Below are 24751 nucleotides of genomic sequence, written 5' to 3' on the forward strand. Positions count from 1 at the left end.
TGCTGCTACCGTCTCTTATGACCGAAAAGAGCTTCTGGACATCAGAACAGCAATTACTGACCTCAAATTGGACAAGATTAATAACCATAGTTATAGAATCGATTTTGTTTGGAACAAAATGTAGATTGCTTATTAAGGCTGACAAGTATACTGCACAGGCAAGGAGATTGAATCTAAAACAAATGTATCTTATCTTGGTGTGTTCCTAGATCTTTCCCGAGACCTGATTGCTGCTAAAATTATTTCTAAAATGGCAAACAAATTGACATTTTTACATCATAACACTAGATATTTTAAAATTAAAGTTAAGAAACTGCTTGTCTCAACCTTGATTCAGTGTAATTTTGATTATGCCTGCTCTGCTTGGTATAGTGGGTTCTCAAAAAAGCTGAAAAAGAGAATGCAGGTCAAGCAAAATAACGTTATCAGGTATATGCTGAATGTCCCCCCTAAGACCCATATAGGGTTACAGGAGTTCCGGAAGGTGGGCTTGTTGCCTTTGGAGTCCAGAGTGGACTTAATCATATGTTTGACATCTTAAATGATCGTGCCCCAGGTTACATGAAAAAACACATTAATATGGTCTATAACCAACACAGTCACAATACCAGAGATAGTGTTATGTCATGTAAAATCCCAAGAGTAAACAGTACTGCAAGGAGCACATTTTTCCAAACACGCATTTGTCTATGGAATAGCCTGCCCTTAGAAATCAAGCAAATAAAAAGTAAAAATAGCTTTAAAAAGCACGCAAAGGTTTTCATTTGGTTGTCTAAGTAAGGGAAACCACTAAACTGTCACTTGTACCCCCCCTACTGCTGGTCAGGTGTATTATTTGAAGGATCGGTATGATGTGAAATGAATAGATTGTTTTAATGTGAAATTAATATTATTGATTTTTAAGGTTAGGGAGAAGTGCAGTGAATAGTGACACTTTTTAGGATGTCAATATAAATGAATGTTTTTATGGTTGGTTGTAATTTTGACTTGTCTTTTAATCATTACATGTTATTGTTTTTACCATAGAGGAACACTTTGGAAGCAAGCGTTTTAATTAATACTTTACAGTAATATCCTCTGGGTCCACATTGTGCATTTTGTTGTATATGTCTGTTGGCCAAAATAAATTACATTTAAAAAAAGCTTTGTGTGCGCATGGAACATTTCTGGGATCTTTTATTTCAGCTCATGAAACATGGGACCAACACTTTACTGGTTGCGTTTAGGTCTTTGTTCAGTATACATTTCTCCAGGGCTTTTCTCGGTGTAGCCAGCCTACTTTACTCTAGTACGATTAACTTTAAGCAAAACATTAGAAAATGTAGCAGGCTACGTTCTTCCTATGATAAACATTAGATGGCCGGGCATTGTTTTTGCATAAAAGAATTTGCCATTTCAATGTAATTTCATTTTCTGCCAGCCAAATAACATTGCACTTCTGTTGTCATCTGATGAAAATGAAGCCATTTTCTGCTGAATGTGTTGCGCTAATGTCTTTTCTTTGAAGGAAAACTGTAGTTGCACATCCCTGATCACTCTATTGATGCAAACTTTTAATATAAAATGCGACCCCTGTCAATACCCACCTGGATTCACCTGCTTCCACTTTCTCCCATTGTGCTATTTACAAACAAACCCGTGACTGGGTCAACTGCTCTGAGGAACTAAGGTAAGCGTCACAATGTAAAATAATGTGACAGGGGTAAAATGAACAAACGGGATCTGCTTTATCTCTTAACATATTGCACAAGTTGACTGCAGGTATTTATTTAAAAAGTAGCTACAAGTATTAAAATGTATTGGAAAAAAACCATCCTGTGGCTTTTTCCAAATACCCCAGTGTACAGTATACCACCCAAGCCTAATTATTGGAGATTTATTCAAGTTTTATCAAGTAAAATTATTTACAATTAAAGATTCATAACATAGATTTTATAGGCACAGGTATTTTATTGGTCTTTTTTTTTATAGATATTTAAGTGTAGCGGGACAGATGCAACTATTGGTTTGTAAGTAACAGTGCACGTTTAATTACAAAAGTGCATTACAAAAAAGGTATCTTTAGAACCAAAAAGTCACATTTCGAAATGTTGCCAACTGTTTGCTTTGTGATAGCAATGTCCATTGTTTAATATGATTATAGTAACATTTGAACCATCAACAATCCAAAGCATTTTAAGTCTCTCTCAGTTCATCCCAAGTCTAGAGTGGCTTTCCCTCCTCCTCTCCTCGACCTTCACTTATCTAAAAACATAGGATAGGTGAAAGACACATGGCCAAGACCCAATTCCCAGTCCATCTTTTTCCCCACATAGAGGCAGATGAAGGAGACGAGACCATTTTAGACTATTGACATCCACTATGAGCTGGTTTCCCTGACACAGATTAAGCTTAGTCCTGAACTAAAAAGCTATTTCAATGGAGATCAAGAAAATAGACAATGTATTTTATTCCAGGACTAGGCTGAGCCTGATCTGTGTTTGGGAAACTATCCCTATATCTCAAAGTGAATCCTTCATCAGGAGTTGGCAGGCTGGTCTGGAGTTGAATCAGGGTTGCTCTCCACCAGGCTCTGCACTCGGGCCAGGATGATCTCGTTGGAGCTGCTACAGTCTTCCGCTCCGTAGGGGGCGCTCACTGTCAGCACGTTGGCCACGCACAGCATCTCGCCTTTCTCTTCCACGGGGATGCGGTTCTTTTCCAGCCACAGGCGGAGGCGCTCTTTCCTGTGCCTCACTTCTTCCGGGCCAAAGGCGTGGGCTCCTGGGGGTGTGAAAATGACCCTCAGCCGCCCCGCCGTTTCTTCATTGCCCTCCTGGAGGACCTCTACTTCCTGCACTGCATGGCCTGTCACAACTCGGACCATCGGTGTGCCTCCTTTCTCCTGGAAGGTCACTAGGACTATACTGAGGGAGGGAAAATAGGTAATGCATTGAGTGTCAACTCAGCTGATATACACCCCTTTCAAAGCAACAATCCTGGTATTGTCTATGACTGAGTCACATCAAAAATATCACACTGTAGCTAGGGATAGCAGTTACGAAGTAGGATGCTCAAACTTAGATCTCATAACAGAGTGGTGTCTTCACTCGTCACTGTTGTAGCTAGGTACCACACTATATAAGTGGGAGAAAAAACTGACAAATCAGTGCATTGGTGTATTATTTTCATATGATAGCTTAAGCTATCCATCAACAAATTGTGCACATGGCCATGGGGAAGAGTACTGGGAAGTTGACGAAGTTACCTGGCAGATACTGGATCAACGGTAAAAACCCAACCATGATGTTGTTGTTTCTCGTGCGCTGTCACTTTGACCTCTTTGTTGACATATTTACACCACTCCAGTGGCTTCAGTTGACGCCACGTGTCCATTACTCTTTCAATATACTGACCGAGAATATACTACACTGGGCTTTAATCTCCAAATCAGGTGAATGAGCTGGCTACTGGCTAGCTGGATTGAGCCTGTGATTACATTTGTCCGACGGTCAAATGTGTCGTAGAAAACAGTGATACAATTCCAAAGGTTCCAGCCCGAAGAATTAAATACCTCGTTACATATTACTAACCTCTTCACCAACCGAATACTCTACTGTGTGATTCGTGGTATGAAATATGAGTCATTTAGCAATTTATTGCATTGCACGAGTACATTTAGTGACCCGTCCTTCCTTTGACAGTCCTTTCAGGAGAATCATTCGCCACACGCATGCGCAGATTGATTGTAAAGCGGGCCTTGAATCATGTCAAGACACGGTCGAAACGGAGGAGGTAAACTAAATAGCAAAACAGATTTTCACTTCACAAAAAGATTATCTAACGCATGTTCAATCGTAGACAAAATACAGTATTCGTGAAGATAATCTCATGCTTAGTTAACTATCTAACGTTAGCTACATTAGGCGTAACGTTACTTAGCTTTCCTAGCTCTTGCCATAAACGAGCACACCCGATTCTCTAATTAATGGCTTGATTATGTAGCTATTTTTTTTATCAAAATGTTTTAAAGGAGCAATCTGCAGTTGCTACATCCATTTGTGGACGTATAAATTAATGAAATGTGCCCATTGTTTGTTGAAGAATTGAAAGGTGCGGAAATCTCTCCGCCATTTCCTGGTTGCTACAATTCTAATAGTTTGCGACAAAACAAGCAGTCGTTGTGTAGAGAATCATTGTACCATCTAACCCGTTGTGAAATATATTTTCCATAACAAAAAGTTACATATTGCAGCTTAAATGCCTCATGACCTTAGTTCAACTGTTGTACCCCATCAGAACCCAAAATATAAGTATGTTTTACTCCAATGTTTACAAACAATGTAAATATTAACAAAAAACTAGCTATAAAGCCTCAAAACAAGGTTAAAACTATAATTTGGATATCATAGGATGGTCATTCCTTATATCATTCCTTATATCCATTGCTCTATGAATTTGAGAGAGGTTACATTTCTCCAGCCCCATTTCTCAGCAGGGGCGGGGAAGGCTTTGTTATTAATGCCATACATTTGTTTGGAAAATTTCCTCACAAGCCAGAATGTTGAATTACTTATATTCCTACAGACAACCTGTAAAGTGAGACAATATATTCACAGGAAAGTATACTTACATGAACCTTTCAAGGCGCTGGTGGTGCATTCAGTTCTTTCACTTGAAGCATGCGCAGAACCATTTAAATACATTCACGAGCTCGCCAAGTATGCCTGTGTCTCTTGTGTGCATGCTTCAGGTGATAGAAATCTGAACGCACTACCAGCGCTTTGAAATGTTTGTATTTATACTTCCTGTCGATATGTCTCACGTTCCTACCTGCAAAAGGACCAACCACATGAACAACCGGGAAAGTGAGTAAAAATACAATTTGATCTGTGTCATAGCTGGCCGTGACCAGGAGACCCATGAGGCGGCGCACAATTGGCCCAGAGCCGTCTGGGTTAGGGGAGGGTTTGACCGGCTGGGATTTCCTTTTCCCATCGTGCTCTAGTGACTCCTTGTTGAGGAACCAGGTGTCTTCAAGCGGACTTCGGTCATCATTTGGACAGTGTTTCCTCCAACACATTGGTGTGGCTTGCTTCCGGGTTAAGCGAGCACTGTGTCAAGAAGCAGTGCGGCTTGCCAGGGTTGTGTTTCGGAAGACGCATGGCTCTCAACTGTCGCCTCTCCTGAGTCCGTAGGGGAGTTGCAATGATGGGACAAGACTGTAACTACCAATTGGATATCATGAAGAAGGTGGTAAAAGTACAAAAAACGAAAATATTATTTTATTCAACACTCTAGCTTGTAGAGGTCATGAGAGGAAACTTTCCTGATCCAAATGCCAATTTCTGCTTGACGTAGAAATCAATTAAATTCAACTTTGGGTCTTTAGGCTAAACTGCTGATTGCGGCATTAAATATATCAGTAGGGATTAGTAGACAAGTTGAATTAGGTGTGCTAGCTCTGGAATAGATCAATAACATGTAACATCTGTGGTCCCCAAGACGTTTGAGAACCACTGATAACGTTAGTATAGCTAAAGAGTCTAGGGATTAAGATGCTAAACTCTTACTACTTTTGTAGAGGGCAGCTCATGAGTCAAAAATGGGTCTGCAAAATTGGACCTTATTTGCAGTTTAATTAGGCTAAGTAACAAAAATAAACAAAATCCTCACCTCACTGGCTGTTCCACCTTCTGTCTTAGTTGATGTGTTGACTCGTTCACCACAGAGCCAAACATAGCTACGCTTGATGAATACACCATTCCTCTGTAACGTTAGTCGGTGTCATAAAGAATTCAATGGTTATGTATGACATATGTTAGGGGATGGATTACATCTAAATTCAAAGAGCAAATTACACGTTCACTTGGCAACTAATGCAAATCAAACATAGGCCTAGTCATAACCCCATAAACCTTTTGTCTTATCATAAAGAAAGGGAAAGGGGGATACCGAGTCAGTTGTACAACTGAAAGTATTCAGCTGAAATGTGTCTTCTGCATTTAACCCAACCCCTCTGAATCAGACAGGTAGAAATTGATACATTACTAGATGTTACACAATCTAGTAGCAAGGTATGGAGATAAGGTTGATCCTTTGCCTAATTTATCACATTTTCAGGCTTCAAATATTTGCTCTAGTGTGATTTAGGTGATACGTAATTGCAGTAAATCACTACATACAGCTCATTGTCATGTGGAAAAGTACACAATATTATGTTCATATGCCTGACACTAGTAATTTATAATTTTATTTAGACCATAGCATGAGGAACTGCCTCAGGCCAACCCTATGCTAATTATTCACTGACCTCAATACATATGGGATGCCTTGAGAGGGCTGCATTTCAATGTGATTTTTACATTTGTGCAGTTACTTCCAACAACCCTTTTGATACTGAGCTTAGGGGAGTGGGAAATCAAAGGCCTCTCAGAACAGAAGTCAGCGAGTTGCAGCAGTGGTGGCACCTCTTTCTGTTTTTCCTTTGCAGACTCTAAGATTTATGTCGGTAACCTGGGCACTGGTGCAGGGAAAGGAGAGCTAGAGCGGGCGTTCGGGTATTACGGACCTTTAAGAACCGTGTGGATTGCTAGGAACCCCCCGGGCTTTGCCTTTGTGGAGTTTGAAGACACCCGGGATGCAGAAGATGCGGTCCGAGGCCTTGACGGCAAGTAAGTGATACCTCAAGACTTCAGACTTTGCCCCCAAGTTTAGCCTACTTTCCAGGACCTACAAGCTGAAAGGGCTCAAAGGGCACCTGTGTTGTTGACGTTTGCCAATCAATAATGTAATTTGCTCTTTGCAAATATTGAAGGATTTTATTGGTTTAGGGACATCTATCAGTAGATGGTAAGCAGGTAGCTGGTATTATCTTGTTACTCATTTGCTACTATCCAGATCATACACTTAAGGTATGTTCCTAAATGCTTGTTACACTTTAGATGGGTTTCCTTAAGTCCTCTTTTTAAAGTGAACTATGCCATTGTGCAATTTGCTGACTGTCGAACTGACTGTTTTTCAGGTTGATTTCTGGATCTCGAGTTCGAGTTGAATTATCTACAGGAATGCCGCGGCGATCTCGGTACGAGCGTGCGCCCACCAACCGGCCCTTTGACTCCAACGACAAGTGCTATGAGTGTGGTGAGCGGGGGCACTATGCCTACGACTGCCACCGCTACGGTCGACGCAGGAGGACCAGGTAAAGCCTCCTTAACCAATACATCAGATTTAGCTTGTTTTGGTCTTTTCTTATTTTGATAGTTGTCGCTTATTTTCCATTGTCTTGATTTTTCAGTGTCTTATGTAGATAAAAAAAAAATGAAAGATGATTATTATACTATCATACAACCTGTTGTTGTTGCAACTTTTGTCTCTCCATCTGTCACTTAATCCCTTTTAAAATATGGAAATACTTCTGAACTGTTATGTGGGTTTTTTTTGTTAACAACTCACCTGGTCAAAACATTTCAGGTTTCGTCGTTTGATTCAGAGTGTCACGATCCTTAACGATTTCATGAGGCATCTAGCAAATTCCACACTTTCGATCCTATGACCATGGGGTTGATCGATCAACCAGACCTCCCCTTCTCAAGCAACTGCCACTTCTAGCTGCACCTTAAAGATTTCATAGAGGGCTGACAATTCACCAGATGATTTGGTTATCAATTTGAGCCTGGGGTTTTGTAAAGAGGACAACCTGGTAGACCATGGTCCCGTCTAGACAAATCGCCTTGCATCTATCAAGTCTCAATCAAGCGATTTGGCTGTCAATACAATCATCATCGTTAGAAATCGAAGAACACGACTAGATGCAGAGGTCGGCTGATAGATACTTCTAGAACGCCTAGATCTGCTCGAACCTTGGTCCAAAGTGGGTCAACCGGGCAAACTCGCAAGGTTTATTTCAAGTACCAATTGTGTTTTTATCTCCAATGTATGACTTGACAATAACATTCTTCTCTTCCACTCTTTACTAGAGAACTGAAAGGCCTGCTTTAAGCAGGATACGTTAGCTCCATGAACAGCTATGTCTATATTAGAGGTCGACCGATTATGATTTTTCAACGCCGATACCGATTATTGGAGGACCAAAAAAGCCGATACCGATTAATCAGCCAATTTTTATATATATATAGTTGAAGTCGGAAGTTTAAATACACCTTAGCCAAATACATTTAAGCTCAGTTTTTCACAATTCTTGACTTTTAATCCTAGTAAGAATTCCCTGTCTTAGGTCAGTTAGGATCACCACTTTGTTTTAAGAATGTGAAATGTCAGAATAATAGTAGAGAGAATGATTTATTTCAGCCTTTATTTCTTTCATCACATTCCCAGTGGGTCAGAAGATTACATACACTCAATTAGTATTTGGTAGCATTGCCTTTAAATTGCTTAACTTGGGTCAAACGTTTCGTGTAGCCTTCCACAAGCTTCCTTCAATAAGTTGGGTGAATTTTTGCCCATTCCTCCTGACAGAGCTGGTGTAACTGAGTCAGGTTTGTAAGGCCTCCTTGTTCGCACACGGTTTTTCAGTTCTGCCCACAAATATTCTATGGGATTGAGGTCAGGGCTTTGTAATGGCCGCTCCAATAACTTGACTTTGTTGTCCTTAAGCCATTTTGCCACAACTTTGGAAGTATGCTTAGGGTCATTGTCCATTTGGAAGACCCATTTGCGACCAAGCTTTAACTGATGTCTTAAGATTTTGCTTCAATATATCCACATAATTTTCCATTCCTCATGATGCCCTCTATTTTGTGAAGTGCACCAGTTCTTCCTGCAGCAAAGCACCCAACAACATGATGCTGCCTCCCCCGTGCTTCACGGTTGGGATGATGTTCTTCGGCTTGCAAGCCTCCCAGTTTTACCTCCAAACATAACGATGTTCATTATGGCCAAACAGATCTATTTTTGTTTCATCAGACCAGAGGCCATTTCTCCCAAAAGTACGATCTTTGTCCCCATGTGCAGTTGCAAACCGTAGTCTGGCTTTTTTATGGCGGTTTTTGGAGCAGTGGCTTCTTCCTTGCTGAGCGGCCTTTCAGGTTATGTCGATATGGAACTTGTTTCACTGTGGATATAGATACTTTTGTACCTGTTTCCTCCAGTATCTTCTCACGGTCCTTTGCTGTTGTTCTGGGATTGATTTGCACATTTCGCACCAATACGTTCATCTCTAGGAAATAGAACGTGTCTCCTTCCTGACCTGTATGACGGCTGCATGGTCCCATGGTGTTTATACTTGCATACTATTGTTTGTACAGATGAATGTGGTACCTTCAGGCATTTGGAAATTGCTCACAAGGATGAACCAGACTTGTGGAGGTCTAAATTTTTTTCCTGAGGTCTTGGCTGATTTCTTTTGATTTTCCCATGTCAAGCAACGAGGCACTGAGTTTGAAGGTAGGCCTTGAAATACATGCACAGGTACACCTCCAATTGACTCAAATTATGTCAATTAGCCTATCAGAAGCATCTAAAGCCATGAGATCATTTTCTGGAATTTTCCAAGCTGTTTAAAGGCACAGTCAACTTACTGTATGTAAACTTCTGACCCACTGGAATAATCTGCCTGTAAACAATTGTTGGCAAAATTACTTGTCATGCACAAAGTAGATGTCCTAACCAACTTGCCAAAACTATAGTTTGTTAACAAGAAATTGTGGAGTGGTTGAAAAACAAGTTTTAATGACTCCAACCTAAGTGTATGTAAACTTCTGACTTGAACTGTATATATGTAATAATGACATTTACAACAATACTGAATGAACAACGAACACTTTTATTTTAACTTATTATAATACATAAATAAAATCAATTGTCTCAAATAAATAATGAAACATATTCAATTTGGTTTAAATAATGCAAACACAATGTTGGAGAAGAAAGTAAAAGTGCAATATGTGCCATGTAAAAAAGCTAACGTTTAAGTTAGAACATAAGAAAGCTGGTGGTTTCTTTTAACATGAGTCTTCAATATTCCCAGTTAAGAAGTTTTAGGTTGTAGTTATTATAGGAATTATAGGACTATTTCTCTATGCCATTTGTATTTCATATACCTTTGACTATTGGATGTTCTTATTGGCACTAGTATTGCCAGCCTAATCTCGGGAGTTGATAGGCTTGAAGTCATAAACAGCGCTGTGCCTCAAGCATTGCTAAGAGCTGCTGGCAAACGCAGTGAAGAGCTGTTTGAATGAATGCTTACGAGCCTGCTGCTGCCAACCACTGCTAAGTCAGACTGCTCTGTCAAATATCAAATCATATACTTAATTATAATATAGTAAACACACAGAAATACAAGCCTTTGGTCATTAATATGGTCAAATCTGGAAACGTTCATTTCGAAAACAAAACGTTTATTCTTTCAGTGAAATACGCAACCGTTCCGTATTTTATCGAATGGGTGGCAACCCTAATTCTAAATATTGCTGTTATATTGCACAACCTTCAATGTTATGTCATAATTATGTAAAATTCTGGCAAATTAATTACGGTCTTTACACAGTTCGCAACGAGCCAGGCGGCCCAAACTGTTGCATATACCCTGACTCTGTTTGCACTGAACGCAAGAGAAGTGACACAATTTCCCTAGTTAATATTGCCTGCTAACATGAATTTCTTTTAACTACAGTGCCTTGCGAAAGTATTCGGCCCCCTTGAACTTTGCGACCTTTTGCCACATTTCAGGCTTCAAACATAAAGATATAAAACTGTTTTTTTGTGAAGAATCAACAACAAGTGGGACACAATCATGAAGTGGAACGACATTTATTGGATATTTCAAACTTTTTTAACAAATCAAAAACTGAAAAATTGGGCATGCAAAATTATTCAGCCCCCTTAAGTTAATACTTTGTAGCGCCACCTTTTGCTGCGATTACAGCTGTAAGTCGCTTGGGGTATGTCTCTATCAGTTTTGCACATCGAGAGACTGAAATTTTTTCCCATTCCTCCTTGCAAAACAGCTCGAGCTCAGTGAGGTTGGATGGAGAGCATTTGTGAACAGCAGTTTTCAGTTCTTTCCACAGATTCTCGATTGGATTCAGGTCTGGACTTTGACTTGGCCATTCTAACACCTGGATATGTTTATTTTTGAACCATTCCATTGTAGATTTTGCTTTATGTTTTGGATCATTGTCTTGTTGGAAGACAAATCTCCGTCCCAGTCTCAGGTCTTTTGCAGACTCCATCAGGTTTTCTTCCAGAATGGTCCTGTATTTGGCTCCATCCATCTTCCCATCAATTTTAACCATCTTCCCTGTCCCTGCTGAAGAAAAGCAGGCCCAAACCATGATGCTGCCACCACCATGTTTGACAGTGGGGATGGTGTGTTCAGGGTGATGAGCTGTGTTGCTTTTACGCCAAACATAACGTTTTGCATTGTTGCCAAAAAGTTCCATTTTGGTTTCATCTGACCAGAGCACCTTCTTCCACATGTTTGGTGTGTCTCCCAGGTGGCTTGTGGCAAACTTTAAACGACACTTTTTATGGATATCTTTAAGAAATGGCTTTCTTCTTGCCACTCTTCCATAAAGGCCAGATTTGTGCAATATACGACTGATTGTTGTCCTATGGACAGAGTCTCCCACCTCAGCTGTAGATCTCTGCAGTTCATCCAGAGTGATCATGGGCCTCTTGGCTGCATCTCTGATCAGTCTTCTCCTTGTATGAGCCGAAAGTTTAGAGGGACGGCTAGGTCTTGGTAGATTTGCAGTGGTCTGATACTCCTTCCATTTCAATATTATTGCTTGCACAGTGCTCCTTGGGATGTTTAAAGCTTGGGAAATCTTTTTGTATCCAAATCCGGCTTTAAACTTCTTCACAACAGTATCTCGGACCTGCCTGGTGTGTTCCTTGTTCTTCATGATGCTCTCTGCGCTTTTAACGGACCTCTGAGACTATCACAGTGCAGGTGCATTTATACGGAGACTTGATTACACACAGGTGGATTGTATTTATCATCATTAGTCATTTAGGTCAACATTGGATCATTCAGAGATTCTCACTGAACTTCTGGAGAGAGTTTGCTGCACTGAAAGTAAAGGGGCTGAATAATTTTGCACGCCCAATTTTTCAGTTTTTGATTTGTTAAAAAAGTTTGAAATATCCAATAAATGTTGTTCCACTTCATTATTGTGTCCCACATGTTGTTGATTCTTCACAAAAAAATACAGTTTTATATCTTTATGTTTGAAGCCTGAAATGTGCCAAAAGGTCGCAAAGTTCAAGGGGGCCGAATACTTTCGCAAGGCACTGTACATATGCAGGTTACAAAAATATATACTTGTGTATTAATTTTAAGAAAGGCATTGATGTTTATGGCTAGGTACATTTGTGCAAAGTAAGTTATTTTTCCGCGAATGCGCTTTTGTTAAATCATCACCCATTTGGCGAAGTTGAAGTAGGCTGTGATTCGATGATAATCAATGCGGTGCTTGTTAATTTATATGCAATGCAAAACAAGCTAGTTAACTACACATGGTTGATGATATTACTAGGTTAACTAGTGATTGTGAAGATTGTTTTTTTTTTGTTATATATAAGAAGTTTATTGCTAGCTAGCAACTTACCTTGGCTCTTTGCAGCCACAAGGTCCTTTTTATGCTGCACTCGCGTAACAGGTGGTCAGCCTGCCACGCAGTCTCCTCGTGGATTGCAATGTAATCGGCCATAATCGGCGTCCAAAAAGGCAGATTAACGATTGTTATGAAAAATTGAAATCGGCCCTAATTAATCGGCCATGCCGATTAATCGGTCGACCTCTAGTCTATATAGTGACTCCTACTACCAGTTCCATTGCACGTGTAATGCTAAATCTAATGTAATCCCCCTTTTTTGTGTGTTGATTTGAGCCAGAGTCAGAGCATCAGTGGGCTTAGGGTAATTGTTGTTGTCAGATGCCAGGTCAGAATTAAAGACAGACTGAGGCAGTGTTAATGTGGGGCTTTGCGGGGCCTGCTCTGAACTGTCAATCTTTCCCTCCCTCCCCCTCGTTTGGATGTGGTTTAGGTCCCGGTCTCATTCCAGGTCCGGTGGGAGGAGGTACTCTCGCTCTCGCAGCCGGGGCCGTGGCAGGAGGTGAGCATTCTTATGCACATTTTTCTCGTTCCAAAGGCTCTGTTGTCCAACTTCCTCGGAAGAGGGTCACATCAATCGTCGATGGAGTTCCTCAGGGGTCTATTCTTGGACCTCTTTTTTTCGTAACATGTATAATGAAACAAAAATGATTGTACAGTACATTCAGAAAGTATTCAGACCCCTTGACTTTTTACACATTTTGTTACTTACAGCCTTATTCTAAAATGTATTAAATTGTTTCCCCCCTCATCAATATCTCATTTACATAAGTATTCATACCCTTTACTCAGTACTTTGTTGAAGCACCATTGGCAGCGATTACAGCTTCGAGTCTTCTTGGGTATTACGCTACAAGCTTGGCAAACCTGTATTTGGGTAGTTTCTCCCATTTTCTCTTTAGGCATCACTACACAGCTATTTTCAGGTCTCCAGATATGTTCGATTGAGTTCAAGTCAGGGCTCTGGCTGGGCTACTCAAGGACATTCATAGACTTGTCCCGAAGCTACTCCTGCGTTGTCTTGGCTGTGGGCTTAGGGTCGTTGTCCTGTTGGAAGGTGAACCTTCGCCCCAATCTTAAGATCCTGAGCGCTCTGGAGCAGGTCTCTCCGTTCATTTTCGCCTCAATCCTGACTAGTGTCCCTGCCGCTGAAAAACATCTGCACAGCATGATGCTGTCGCCACCATGCTTCCCCCGTGGGGATGAAGGCCTCATTGGTGGAGTGCCGCAGAGATGGTTGTCCTTCTGGAAGGTTCTCCCATCTCCAAAGAGGAACTTTGGAGCTTTGTCAGAGTGACCATTCGGTTCTTGGTCACCTCCCTGATCAAGGCCCTTCTCTCCCGATTGCTCAGTTTAGCCGGGCGGCCAGCTCTAGGAGGAGTATTGGTGGTTCCAAACCTCTTCCATTTAAGAATGATGGAGGCCACTGTGTTCTTGGACCTTCAATGCTGCAGAAATGTTTTGGTACCCCTCCCCAGATCTGTGCCTCGACACAATCCTATCTCGGAGCTCTACGGACAATTCCTTTGATCTCATGGCTTTGTTTTTGCTCTGTCATGTTCAATCAATTGAGTTTAACACACGTGGACTCCAATCAAGTTGTAGAAACCTCTTAAGCATGATCAATGAAAACATGATGCACCTGAGCTCAATTTCGCATCTCATAGCAAAGGGTCTGAATACTTATGTAAATACGTTTTTTTTTTAATGATTTTTTTTGCCAACATTTCTAAACCTGTTTTTGCTTTATCATTATGGGGTATTGCATGTAGATTGATGAGGAAAATGTGTTGTTTAATGCATTTTAGAATAAGGCTGTAACGAAACAAAATGTGGAAAAATGGAAGGGGCCTGAATACTTTCTGAATATACTGTGTATAAAACATTAGGAACACCTTCTTAATATTCAGTTGCACCCCCTTTTGCCCTTAGAACAACCCCAATTCGTCAGTGCATGGACTACAAGGTGTCAAGTGTTCCACAGGGATGCTGGCCCATGTTGATTATAATGCTTCCCACAGTTGTGTCAAGTTCTCTGGATGTCCTTTGAGTGCTGGATCATTCCTGATACACACGGGAAACTTGAGCGTAAAAAACCCAGCAGCATTGCAGTTCTTGTTACACTCAAACCGGTGCGCCTGGCACCTACTACCATACCCCGTTCAAAGGCACTTACATCTTTTGTCTTGCCCAATCAATCAAATGTATTTATAAAGTCCTTTTTACATCTGCAGATGTCACAAAGTGCTATACAGAAACCTAGCTTAGAACCCCAAACGGCAAGCAATGCAGATGTAGAAGCACGGTGGCTAGGAAAAACTCCCCATTCACCCTATGAATGGCACACATACACAACCCATGTCTCAAGTCCTTCTTTAACCTGTCTCCTCCCCTTCATCTCCACTAACTGAAGTGGATTTACCAAGTGACATCAATAAGGGATCATAGCTTTCACCTGGCCAGTCTATGTCAGGGTTCTCCAACCCTGTTCCTGGAAAGCTACCTTTCTGTAGGTTTTTGCTCCAACCCCAGTTGTAACTAAACTGATTCAGCTGATCAATCAGCTAATTATTAGAAGCAGGTGTGCTAGATTAGGGTGTGAGGGGACCTACAGGATGGTAGCTCTCCAGGAACACGGGTTGGAGAGCCCTGGTCTGTCATGGAAAGAACAGGTGTTCCTAATGTTTTGTACACTCAGTGTAGAGTAAATTGTCATTACACTGTTATGCTGTACACAACTCCTTATACATGCATGCATGCATACATTCACCACCAATACATATTTATATGTGTTAAGGTAGTATGATAGAGTAGTTGATCAGGAATGGCAGTGCAGAGTTTACCGGGTCTGAAGGTATGTTAGCTAACAGCTTTTGATATTTATGTTCTAGATCAAGATCCTTCTCTCCACGCCGCTCTCGTTCTCCTAGAAGATCTAGAGCCCTTACCCCCAAGAGATCAAGGTAAATTGTAGAAAAATGGACTTGCTTGCATTATTTAAAGATCCCACATTGTGTAAAACAATAACATTTTTCACTTATTTAGTAAATGATGGGTGTTGCTTTTTCCCCTAATTTCTTTTTAGATCTCGATCAAAGTCCAGATCAAGGTCTAGGTCACATTCTCATGCAAAGACCAGGTGAGAAATATAACTGTTTCAATGCTCTGATCAGCGTTACATTGCTATTGTCAACAATGCAGCTACATAAGTTGAGTAATTAACAATGCAACAGTTTGTGTCAATCCCCAAAGATTGTCACTACTGCAACAAAATACAATTATGTGTTGGTATTGACCGTTTCGGGTATTACAATTTGCTTGATATATTACATCACTGACTTAAGAGACTAAAGCAGGTTCCTCATTCCATGGAGGGCATAGTGTCTGCAGGGTTTCCCTTTAGATGAAGTAAGAGACAACCAGGTGAGGAGAGTTACGACGTTGAACAAAAATATAAACATAACAAGTGTTGGTCCCATGTTTCATGAGCTGAAATAAAAGATCCCAGAAATGTTCCACAAAAAGTTTCTCTCAAATTTAGTGCACAGATTTGTGTACATCCCTGTTAGTGCGCATTTCTCCTTTGCCTAGATAATCCATCCACCTGACAGGTGTGGCATATCAAGAACCTGATTAAACAGCATGATCATTACACGGGTGCACCTTGTGCTGTGGACAGTAAAAGTCCACTAAAATGTTTTGTCACACAACACAATGCCACAGATGTCTCAAGTTTCGAGGGAGCATGGTGACTGCAGGAATGTTCAGCAGAGCTGTTCCCAGAGAATTAAATGTTTATTTCTTTACCATAAGCCTCCTCCAATGTAATTTTAGACAATTTGGCAGTAGGTCCAACCGGCCTCGCAACCACAGACCACGTGTAACCACTCCAGCCCAGGACCGCCACATCTGGCTTCTTCACCTGCGAGATCGTCTGGGATGAGCCACCGGGACAGCTGATGAAACTGTGGGTTTGCACAACCAAAGAATTTCTGCACAAATTCTCAGAAACCGTCTCAGGGAAGGCAATCTGTGTGGTCGTCTTCCTCACCAGGGTCTTGACCTGACTGCAGTTTGGTGTCGTAACCAACTTCAATGGGCAAATGCTCACCTTCAAAGGACACTGAGAAGCTGGAGAAGTGTGCTCTTCAAGGATGAATCCTGATTTTTAACTGTACCAGGCAGATGGCAGACAGCCTCGGGTGGATCGAGTGGTTTGCTGATTGTGAACAGAGTGCCCCATGGTGGCGTTGGGGTTATGGTATGGGCAGGCATAACGTCTTAGGGCTGCAATCCCGTTAACGGGATGATATGACAACAGCCAGTGAAAGTGCAGGGCGCCAAATTCAAAACAGAAATCTCATAATTAAAATTCCTCAAACATACATTTCTTATACCGTTTTAAAGGTAATCTTGTTCTTAATCCCACCACAGTGTCCGATAAAATAAAAAAAATGCTTTACATCGAAAGCACCACAAACGATTGTTAGGTCACCACCAAGCCACAGAAAAACTGCCATTTTTCCAGGAGTCACAAAAAGCACAAATAGAGAGAAAGTTAATCACTAACCTTTGATGATCTTCATCATATGACACTCATAGGACTTCATGTTACACAATACATGTATGTTTTGTTTGATAAAGTTCATATTTATATAACAAAAATCGGATTTTACATTGGCGCGTTACGTTCACTAGTTCCAAAAACATCCAGTGATTTTGCATAGCCACATCGATTCAACAGAAATACTCATCATAAATGTAGATGATAATACAAGTAATACTCATGGAATTATAGATATACCTCTCCTTAATGCAACCACTGTGTCAGATTTGTAAAAAAATGTAGCGAAAAAAGCAAACCATGCAATAATCTGAGACGGCGCTCAGAAATTTAATCAATTTTGCCGCCGTGTTGGAGTCAACAGAAACCAGAAATTACTTGATAAATATTCCCTTACCTTTGATGATCTTCCAGGAAGTTCCACAATAAATGCTTGATTTGTTCGATAATTTCCGTTATATATGTCCAAGTAGCTACTTTTGTTAGCGTTAGGTACACATATCCAAACGCTTGTGCGTTTGGACAAAAACTTCGGACAAAGACTTCAAAAAGTGATATTACATATTAAGTATAGAATCAATCATTAGGATGTTTTTATCATACATTTTCAATAAAGTTCCAACCGGAGAATTCCTTTGTGTCTACAGGGGGGCGATAATCATGTGGTGCATGACCAGGAAATGTCTCTCTGCCAGTAAGCTGACTCATTCAGCTCTTATTCAGTCCCACCACACAGTAGAAGCCTCATTCAAGTTTCTAAAGACGGTTGACATCTAGTGGAAGCCCTAGGAAGTGCAACTTCATTCATATCCCAATGTGAATTCAATAGGGCCTGAGTTGAAAATCGACCAACCTCAGATTTCTCACTTCCTGTTTGGATTTCTTCTCAGGTTTTTGCCTGCCATATGAGTTCTGTTATACTCACAGACATCATTCAAACAGTTTTAGAAACTTCAGAGTGTTTTCTATCCAATACTAATAATACTATGCATATATTAGCAACTGAGACTGAGGAGCAGGCCGTTTACTCTGGGCACCTTTCATCCAAGCTACTCAATACTGCTCCTGCAGCCATAAGAAGATAAGCTACGGACAAGGGACACAATTGCATTTTATCGATGGCAATTTGGATACACAGAGATACCGTGACGAGATCCTGAGGCCCATTGTCGTGTCATCCATCCACCACCATTACCTCATGTTTCAGTATAGTAATGCACGGCCCTATGTTTGGGATGCTCTGGATCAACGTGTACGACAGTGTGTTCCAGTTCCCACCAATATCCAGAAACTTTGCACAGCCATTGAAGAGGAGTGGGACAACAATACACAGGCCACTTTTTGGGGGGGTTTGTTGAAGATATGTGACCAACTGATGCATACCGTATCTGTATTCCTATGTGAAATCCATAGATTAGGGCCTAATGAATTTATTTCAATTTGCTGATTTCTTTAAATGAACTGTAACGCAGTAAAATCTTTGAAATTGTTGCATATTGATTTTGATTTTTGTTGAGTGTAATTAGTGACCTAATTTCATCAATCAACTACAAGGGAAGAGCGAAAACCCGCAGGCACTCGGCCCTCCGTGGAATGAGTTGAAGTGAGGCCTAAAGCCTTGTTCACACTGCAGGCCTTAATGCTCAAATCAGTTTTTTTTTTCAAATCAGTTTTGTAATGGTGACTGTTCAAACAGCAAGTTACAAGTGACCAAATCGTACTTGCCCTTTGTTCTGTTGTCTGTACCATGTTGTGTGCTGCTACCATGTTGTGTGCTGCTACCATGTTGTTGTCATGTTGTGGTGCTACCATGCTATGTTGTTGTCTTAGGTCTCTCTTTATGTTGTGGTAATGTGTGTTCTGTCCTATATATTGTTTAATCCCCCAGGCCTTTCTGTAGGCCGTCATTGTAAACAAAAATGTGTTCTTTACTGACATGCCTAGTTAAATATAAAATACATGTGTGTGTTCAGATAGCAGTCATTTGCTGACATGGCTACGCTAGTTGTCATAGTAATGATGGGTGTGTGTGCAGTGGTGTAGGCTGATTGGTGGTGGTGCTTGTGCTTCCTATTACTCAGAAGTTTTGTAGCAAACCTAAGGTGACAACAATGTTTGCCATGGACTTTTACCCAGTTGCTTTGAATGTTCAAAATCATAGTGTAAGAACACTTTTAAAGCTTCAGGATAAGATTATCCAACTTTCAAAGCTAGTCCTTTTTGGCTAGCCGCAGCAGTCAACTAGCTAGCTAGGTAGCTGTTTAGGTTTGTAGTACATTCACTAATTTGTTCATAAGCAGTTAACAAGCTAGCTAGCTACAACGTCACGTTCTTGTCAAACTCAACAAAGTATCTTGAGGGCAAATAAATCAGATTTGACTGTTCAGACAAGTCGCTTTGCCAGCAATCAGATTGAAGGTGGTTTGCAATGGTGGCTTGAAATATCAGATTCCATGTAGCTTTTGAATGTTCAGACTGCAGGAAAAGTAACAGAAGTGATCTTAACCCATTGGTGGAGATAAAAACCACAATGACAAACAAGAAAAGGGGACACTAGAATATGAATGCCTTGTATGTTTACTTCTTCAGGTCTGGTTCTGTGGGCAGATCCAAGTCTGGTTCCCCCACGAGGAGGTATGCAGAAGTCTTGAGTCTGACCCCAATTTTCTTTCCACCATTCTCTTCTCTAAACGATCTGTGGAACAGTTTGACAATGCATGATAAGCAGCAAAACGAGACAATGAAAATGTCCATGCGGGAGGGCAATCGTTATGCATGGTTACAGTTAACGGTGTAGATGCATGATGGTTCGTTAAGTCAGGCTACTAAAGCATTACAAGTGAAAGGTAGACTGCAATAAATCAACAACAATTACATTCACATCTTTAATTCAATATGTGAAATATGTATTAAAGGTTATTTGAATGGTATTCTTTAAATTCACCCAAGTAATACATTTTGCATGACAAACTTTTATTTAATGCATGGTCTTTAAATACTTTGCTTACTACAAATTGCCACTGTCAAAGTCTTGTAAGAATGAGCTCTAAAATGAAAATTCTATTTTAAATCCCAGCTGTTCAAAATCTAAAGCTTCACCTCAAAAACTAAGGTGCGTTTTTCCTCCCAGCTGAGGTAATGACTTTAAGTTGGGGTTAATGCACAGCAAATAAATGAGGAGGGAAAACTCATTTCTGTTTTTCTCTCTTTCAGCCACTCTACCTCGAGGAGTCCTCGTCGAAGTGACAGCTCGGAGAGGGACAACTGAACTTGGGAAGTTTTTGTTTCTTTATGTTAGCGTCTCTAGTGACTAAGTTCTTTGTAAACCCATTGTATTGTATCATTTGAACATATGTGGTGTTGTTAATTTCCTCCTGAGGCATATTACTGACGTTTCAAGAAGAAGCAATGGGGACCCAGTTTGGAATGCTTTTGTGTTTGTGTTTTAGAAATAGTTGTTGGTTAATAAAGTATATTTGATTTAAAACGGTTGTGATACTGTTTTGGTGCTGTGTTGTCCATCTGGGCACAGTTGGTCTTTATATAGCACAACTAATGAAATGGTTGATAAATTAAATGTTTTCGATTGAGTGATACCTATAGATGGCAATGTTGCACTTGCGAAATGTGCTCTTCGAATTTTGAACTCAGGATTAGAGAACACTGCTCTTGTATTATCCTTGATACCAAATAGCTACTACTACTACTTTAAGCTCTTGCTTCTACAAATGTGTAGGTTAATATTTTATTTCAGACCTTTGGCCTACTTGTATATGTACTGACATGTATGTGTAACTGATAGATGCACACCAGTGCTGTTTTTTTCATGAGCATGGCCTTATATCTATTACAGCATATTGGATAACTCTCATATTCCATTCACCCAGGCCAATGTAACAGTGACAGGTTTAGGCTACTACATGATACATTTTCCCTATGACCATCATGATGTTGCTATAACCTAGCCTATGAAGGACATTTTACAACGTAGGTGCACCCAGGTCGAGAAACAAATTTAAGGTGACGTACAGGGACACATGGACAGACAGTGACATTAAATACTGCCTTGCACACTTGCCCGCATCTAGTTAATAGTGCCTTCGGAAAGTATTCAGACCCCTTGACTTTTTCCACATTTTGTTACGCTATATAGCCTTATTCTAAAATGGATTCAATTAATACAATTCCTCAGCAATCTATGCACAATACCACATAATGACAAAATAAAACACAGAATTACCTTATTTACATAAGTATTCAGGCCCTTTGCTATGAGATGCGAAATTGAGCTAAGTTGCGTCCTGTTTCCATTGATCATCCCTGATGTTTCTACAAGTCCACCTGTGGTAAACTCAATTGATTGGACATGATTTGAAAAGGCACACCTCTTTATATAAGGTCCCACACAGTTGACAGTGCATGTCAGAAGAAACCAAGCCATGAGGTCAAAGGAATTGTACGTAGAGCTCCAAGACAGGATTGTGTCGAGGCACAGATCTGGGGAAGGGTACCAAAAAATGTCTGCAGTATTGATCATTCTTAAATGGAAGACGTTTGGAACTACCAAGACTCTTCCTAGAGTTTGCTGCACGGCCAAACTGAGCAATCGGGGGAGAAGGGCCTTGGTCAGGGAGGTGACCAAGAACACCATGGTCAATCTGACAGCGCTCTAGAGTTCCTCTGTGGAGATGGGAGAACCTTCCAGAAGGACAACCATCTCTGCAGCACTCCACCAAATCAGGCCTTCATGGTAGAGTGGCCAGGACTGAAGCCTCTCCTCAGTAAAAGGCACATGACAGCCCGCTTGGAGTTTGCCAAAAGGCACCTAAAGACTCTCAGACCATGAGAAACAAGATTCTCTGGTTTGATGAAACCAAGATTGAACTGTTTGGCCTAAAGACAACGCAGGATGTCATCTACAAAATAGCGATGTCATCTACAAATTAGCTTCCAATACTCTACTCAGCAAACTGGATGCAGTTTATCACAGTGCCATCCGTTTTGTTACTAAAGCACCTTATACCACCCACCACTGCGACCTGTATGCTCTAGTCGGCTGGCCCTCGCTACATATTCGTCGCCAGACCCACTTGCTCCAGGTCATCTACAAGTCCATGCTAGGTAAAGCTCCGCCTTATCTCAGTTCACTGGTCACGATGGCAACACCCACCCGTAGCACGCGCTCCAGCAGGTGTATCTCACTGATCATCCCTAAAGCCAACGCCTTTCGTTCCAGTTCTCTGCTGCCTGTGACTGGAACAAATTGCAAAAATCGCTAAAGTTGGAGACTTTTATCTCCCTCACCAACTTCAAACATCTGCAATCTGAGCAGCTAACTGATCGCTTCAGCTCTACATAGTCTATCGGTAAATAGCCCACCCAATTTACCTACCTCATCCCCATACTGTTTATATTTATTTACTTTTCTGCTCTTTTGCACACCAGTATCTCTACCTGTACATGACCATCTGATCATTTATCACTCCAGTGTTAATCTGCAAAATTGTAATTATTACTCTCTTTTTTTCTTTTTTTTCCCCCCCTACTGTGTTATTGACTTGTTAATTGTTTACTCCATGTGTAACTCTGTGTTGTCTGTTCACACTGCTATGCTTTATCTTGATCAGGTCGCAGTTGTAAATGAGAACTTGTTCTCAACTAGCCTACCTGGTTAAATAAAGGTGAAATATTTTTTTTTAAAAGGAGTGGCTTCAAGACAAGTCTTTGGATGTCCTTAAGTGGCCCAGCCAGAGCCTGGACTGAAAATAGCTGTGCAGTGACGCTCCCCATCCAACCTGACAGAGCTTGAGAGGATCTGCAGAGAAGAATGGGAGAAACTCCCCAAATACAGGTGTGCCAAGCTTGTAGCGTCATACCCAAGAAGACTCGAGGCTGTAATCACTGCCAAAGGTGCTTAAATAAAGTACTGAGTAAAGGGTCTGAATACTTATGTAAATGTCATATAATTTTTTTTCAAAAATTAGCAAAAATTCTAAAATCCTGTTTTTGCTTTGTCATTATGCTGTATTGTTTGTAGATTTAATCAATTTTAGAATAAAGCTGTAATCTACCAAAATGTGGAGAAATTCAAGGGGTCTGAATACTTTCCGAAGGCACTATATAGGGTGTAATCATTAGTCCAACAGTTGCAAACAAGAGTATCTATTGGACAAATTCAGTTATGTTTATCCCTGTCTTGTTCTGTTTGTGTAAACACAGTTCACTTTCATAGAAGCCGTGTTGTATTCCTTACTGCATCTATGTGCTCTCCTCTCACGTCTTCCCTTCCCTTGTGAACATCAATGCACAACACATTAGCTGTATGTGACCTAGCAACAAAACCTTATCAGGCCAAACACAGCCTACATCGTTGTCACCATATTAGATAAAGTAACGTCATTGTCAGCAAAGCTAATATAACTAACGCTTTAGTAAACCCCTCTACAGTCATGCAATAACATTACAGTGTACAGTCAGTAAGAAGTGACACCGGCAGTCCCCGATGGCAATAAATTAGTATCACCAAAAGCTTACCTTGACTTAGAAGAGTTCCAGTGTTGTGTTGGAATGTCATAGCCAGCTATTTAACATAGCATCCCTTGGTTTGAGTAGGCTAGACTAGCTAGCAGCATTTTCTTGCTAAGTAAGTGAAATTGAAAAAAAAATGACAATCTCTCACTCTCTCTATTTCTCTCATGCTTCTCCTTCATTTTGGAAGAAAATAAATTGTTCAAAACTGTTCAGCTATTGTCTTTCTTTTTTAGTCAGCTACTCACCACATTTTATACACTGTAGAGCTAGCTAGCTGTTGGTTATGCTTTCAGTACTAGATTGATTCTCTGATCCTTTGATTGGGTGGACATTGGGCTGCAAGAGCTTTGAAAGGCTGGAGGACATCCTCCGGAAGTTGTCATAATTACTGTGTAAGTCTATGTGAGGGGGTGAGAACCATGAGCCTCCTAGGTTTAGTTTTGAACTCAATGTACACAGAGGAGCACGGAAGCTAGCTTTCCTCCACCTATACCATGATGCTACCCTACAGAGTGCTGTTGAGGCTACTGTAGACCTTTGCAAAATAGTGTGTTTTAATCAATTATTTGGTGAGGTGATTATATTTAGTATAGTTTTATCTTAAACACTTTTAAAATGTTTTACAATTTGAATTTTATGAAATTTGCAGAGGAGGATGGTCCTCCCCTTCCGCCTCTGAGGAACCTCAACTAATGCACTGTAATGTTTTTACATGTATTTTGTCTGTAATGTCTTTTTCATTATGTGTCAGACCCCAGTAAGACTAGTTGTCGCCGGCTAATGGGGGATCCTAATAAAATAAAATCGTAAACACATTTGATTGTGAAAACGCCCAAGGTCACAGAGACAAAGGAGGGGGTAAGAGATGGTCATAAAATATGATAATCATGATGCTGTTGATGGCCTCCAGTTACCCTCTCCACTCAGTTTCACTTGGCCAAAGATTTGACAATAATAAAATAACCTCATGGTGAATTAATATCTGAAGTGTTTTTCAGACACGCCAACATGCTATTGGGCAAGTAAAGACCAGGGAGCGTTTAGCCTATAACAGCACTGGGAACGAGGCCTTTATGTGCATCACAAATCGCACCCT

General features: G+C 40.7%; 2 protein-coding genes across 11 annotated transcripts; one reads left to right on the forward strand and one right to left on the reverse strand.

Moving 5' to 3' along the window:
- Positions 1-1930: 1930 nt before the first annotated feature.
- gemin6 (gem nuclear organelle associated protein 6) lies at positions 1931-4710 on the reverse strand. 2 transcript variants are annotated; one of them, XM_021568284.3, is made up of 2 exons: positions 4613-4710; positions 1931-2906 (listed from the first exon to the last, which is right to left on the reverse strand). In XM_021568284.3, exons 1-2 carry the CDS (start codon positions 4639-4641, stop codon positions 2519-2521), a joined length of 417 nt encoding a protein of 138 aa, XP_021423959.2. In that variant the 5' UTR covers positions 4642-4710; the 3' UTR covers positions 1931-2518. The 2 variants fall into 2 exon arrangements, with proteins under 2 accessions (XP_021423959.2, XP_021423958.2); XM_021568283.3 differs by lacking the exon at positions 4613-4710 and adding an exon at positions 3248-3699.
- On the forward strand, positions 3532-20611 carry srsf7b (serine and arginine rich splicing factor 7b). 9 transcript variants are annotated; one of them, XR_016487778.1, is made up of 10 exons: positions 3651-3774; positions 6473-6653; positions 7004-7180; positions 7453-7878; positions 12994-13062; positions 15452-15523; positions 15646-15699; positions 19714-19758; positions 20201-20236; positions 20338-20611. XR_016487778.1 is itself a non-coding variant. In XM_021568279.3 (9 exons), exons 1-9 carry the CDS (start codon positions 3747-3749, stop codon positions 20390-20392), a joined length of 717 nt encoding a protein of 238 aa, XP_021423954.1. In that variant the 5' UTR covers positions 3651-3746; the 3' UTR covers positions 20393-20611. The 9 variants fall into 9 exon arrangements, 6 of the variants coding, with proteins under 6 accessions (XP_021423956.1, XP_021423954.1, XP_021423955.1 ...); XR_016487777.1 differs by lacking the exon at positions 20201-20236; XM_021568279.3 differs by lacking the exon at positions 7453-7878.
- The last annotated feature ends 4140 nt before the right edge of the window (positions 20612-24751 follow it).

The sequence above is a fragment of the Oncorhynchus mykiss genome, chromosome 17 (genome assembly GCF_057628025.1).
Source record: "Oncorhynchus mykiss isolate SJ-2025 chromosome 17, ASM5762802v1, whole genome shotgun sequence".
NCBI classification, from domain to species: domain Eukaryota; kingdom Metazoa; phylum Chordata; class Actinopteri; order Salmoniformes; family Salmonidae; genus Oncorhynchus; species Oncorhynchus mykiss.

What these genes read in the sequence shown, in the direction of transcription:
- gemin6 (XM_021568283.3), bottom strand. Translation starts at nt 3,375, where the DNA reads ATGGACACGTGGCGTCAACTGAAGCCACTGGAGTGGTGTAAATATGTC. An exon ending in GTTGATCCAGTATCTGCCAG is followed by an intron (nt 2,907 to 3,247) that starts GTAACTTCGTCA and finishes TCCCTCCCTCAG; the next exon opens with TATAGTCCTAGTGACCTTCC.
- srsf7b (XM_090204931.1), top strand. Translation starts at nt 4,796, where the DNA reads ATGTCTCACGTTCCTACCTGCAAAAGGACCAACCACATGAACAACCGG. An exon ending in CTTACCCCCAAGAGATCAAG is followed by an intron (nt 15,524 to 15,645) that starts GTAAATTGTAGA and finishes ATTTCTTTTTAG; the next exon opens with ATCTCGATCAAAGTCCAGAT. An exon ending in GCTTCACCTCAAAAACTAAG is followed by an intron (nt 20,237 to 20,337) that starts GTGCGTTTTTCC and finishes TCTCTCTTTCAG; the next exon opens with CCACTCTACCTCGAGGAGTC.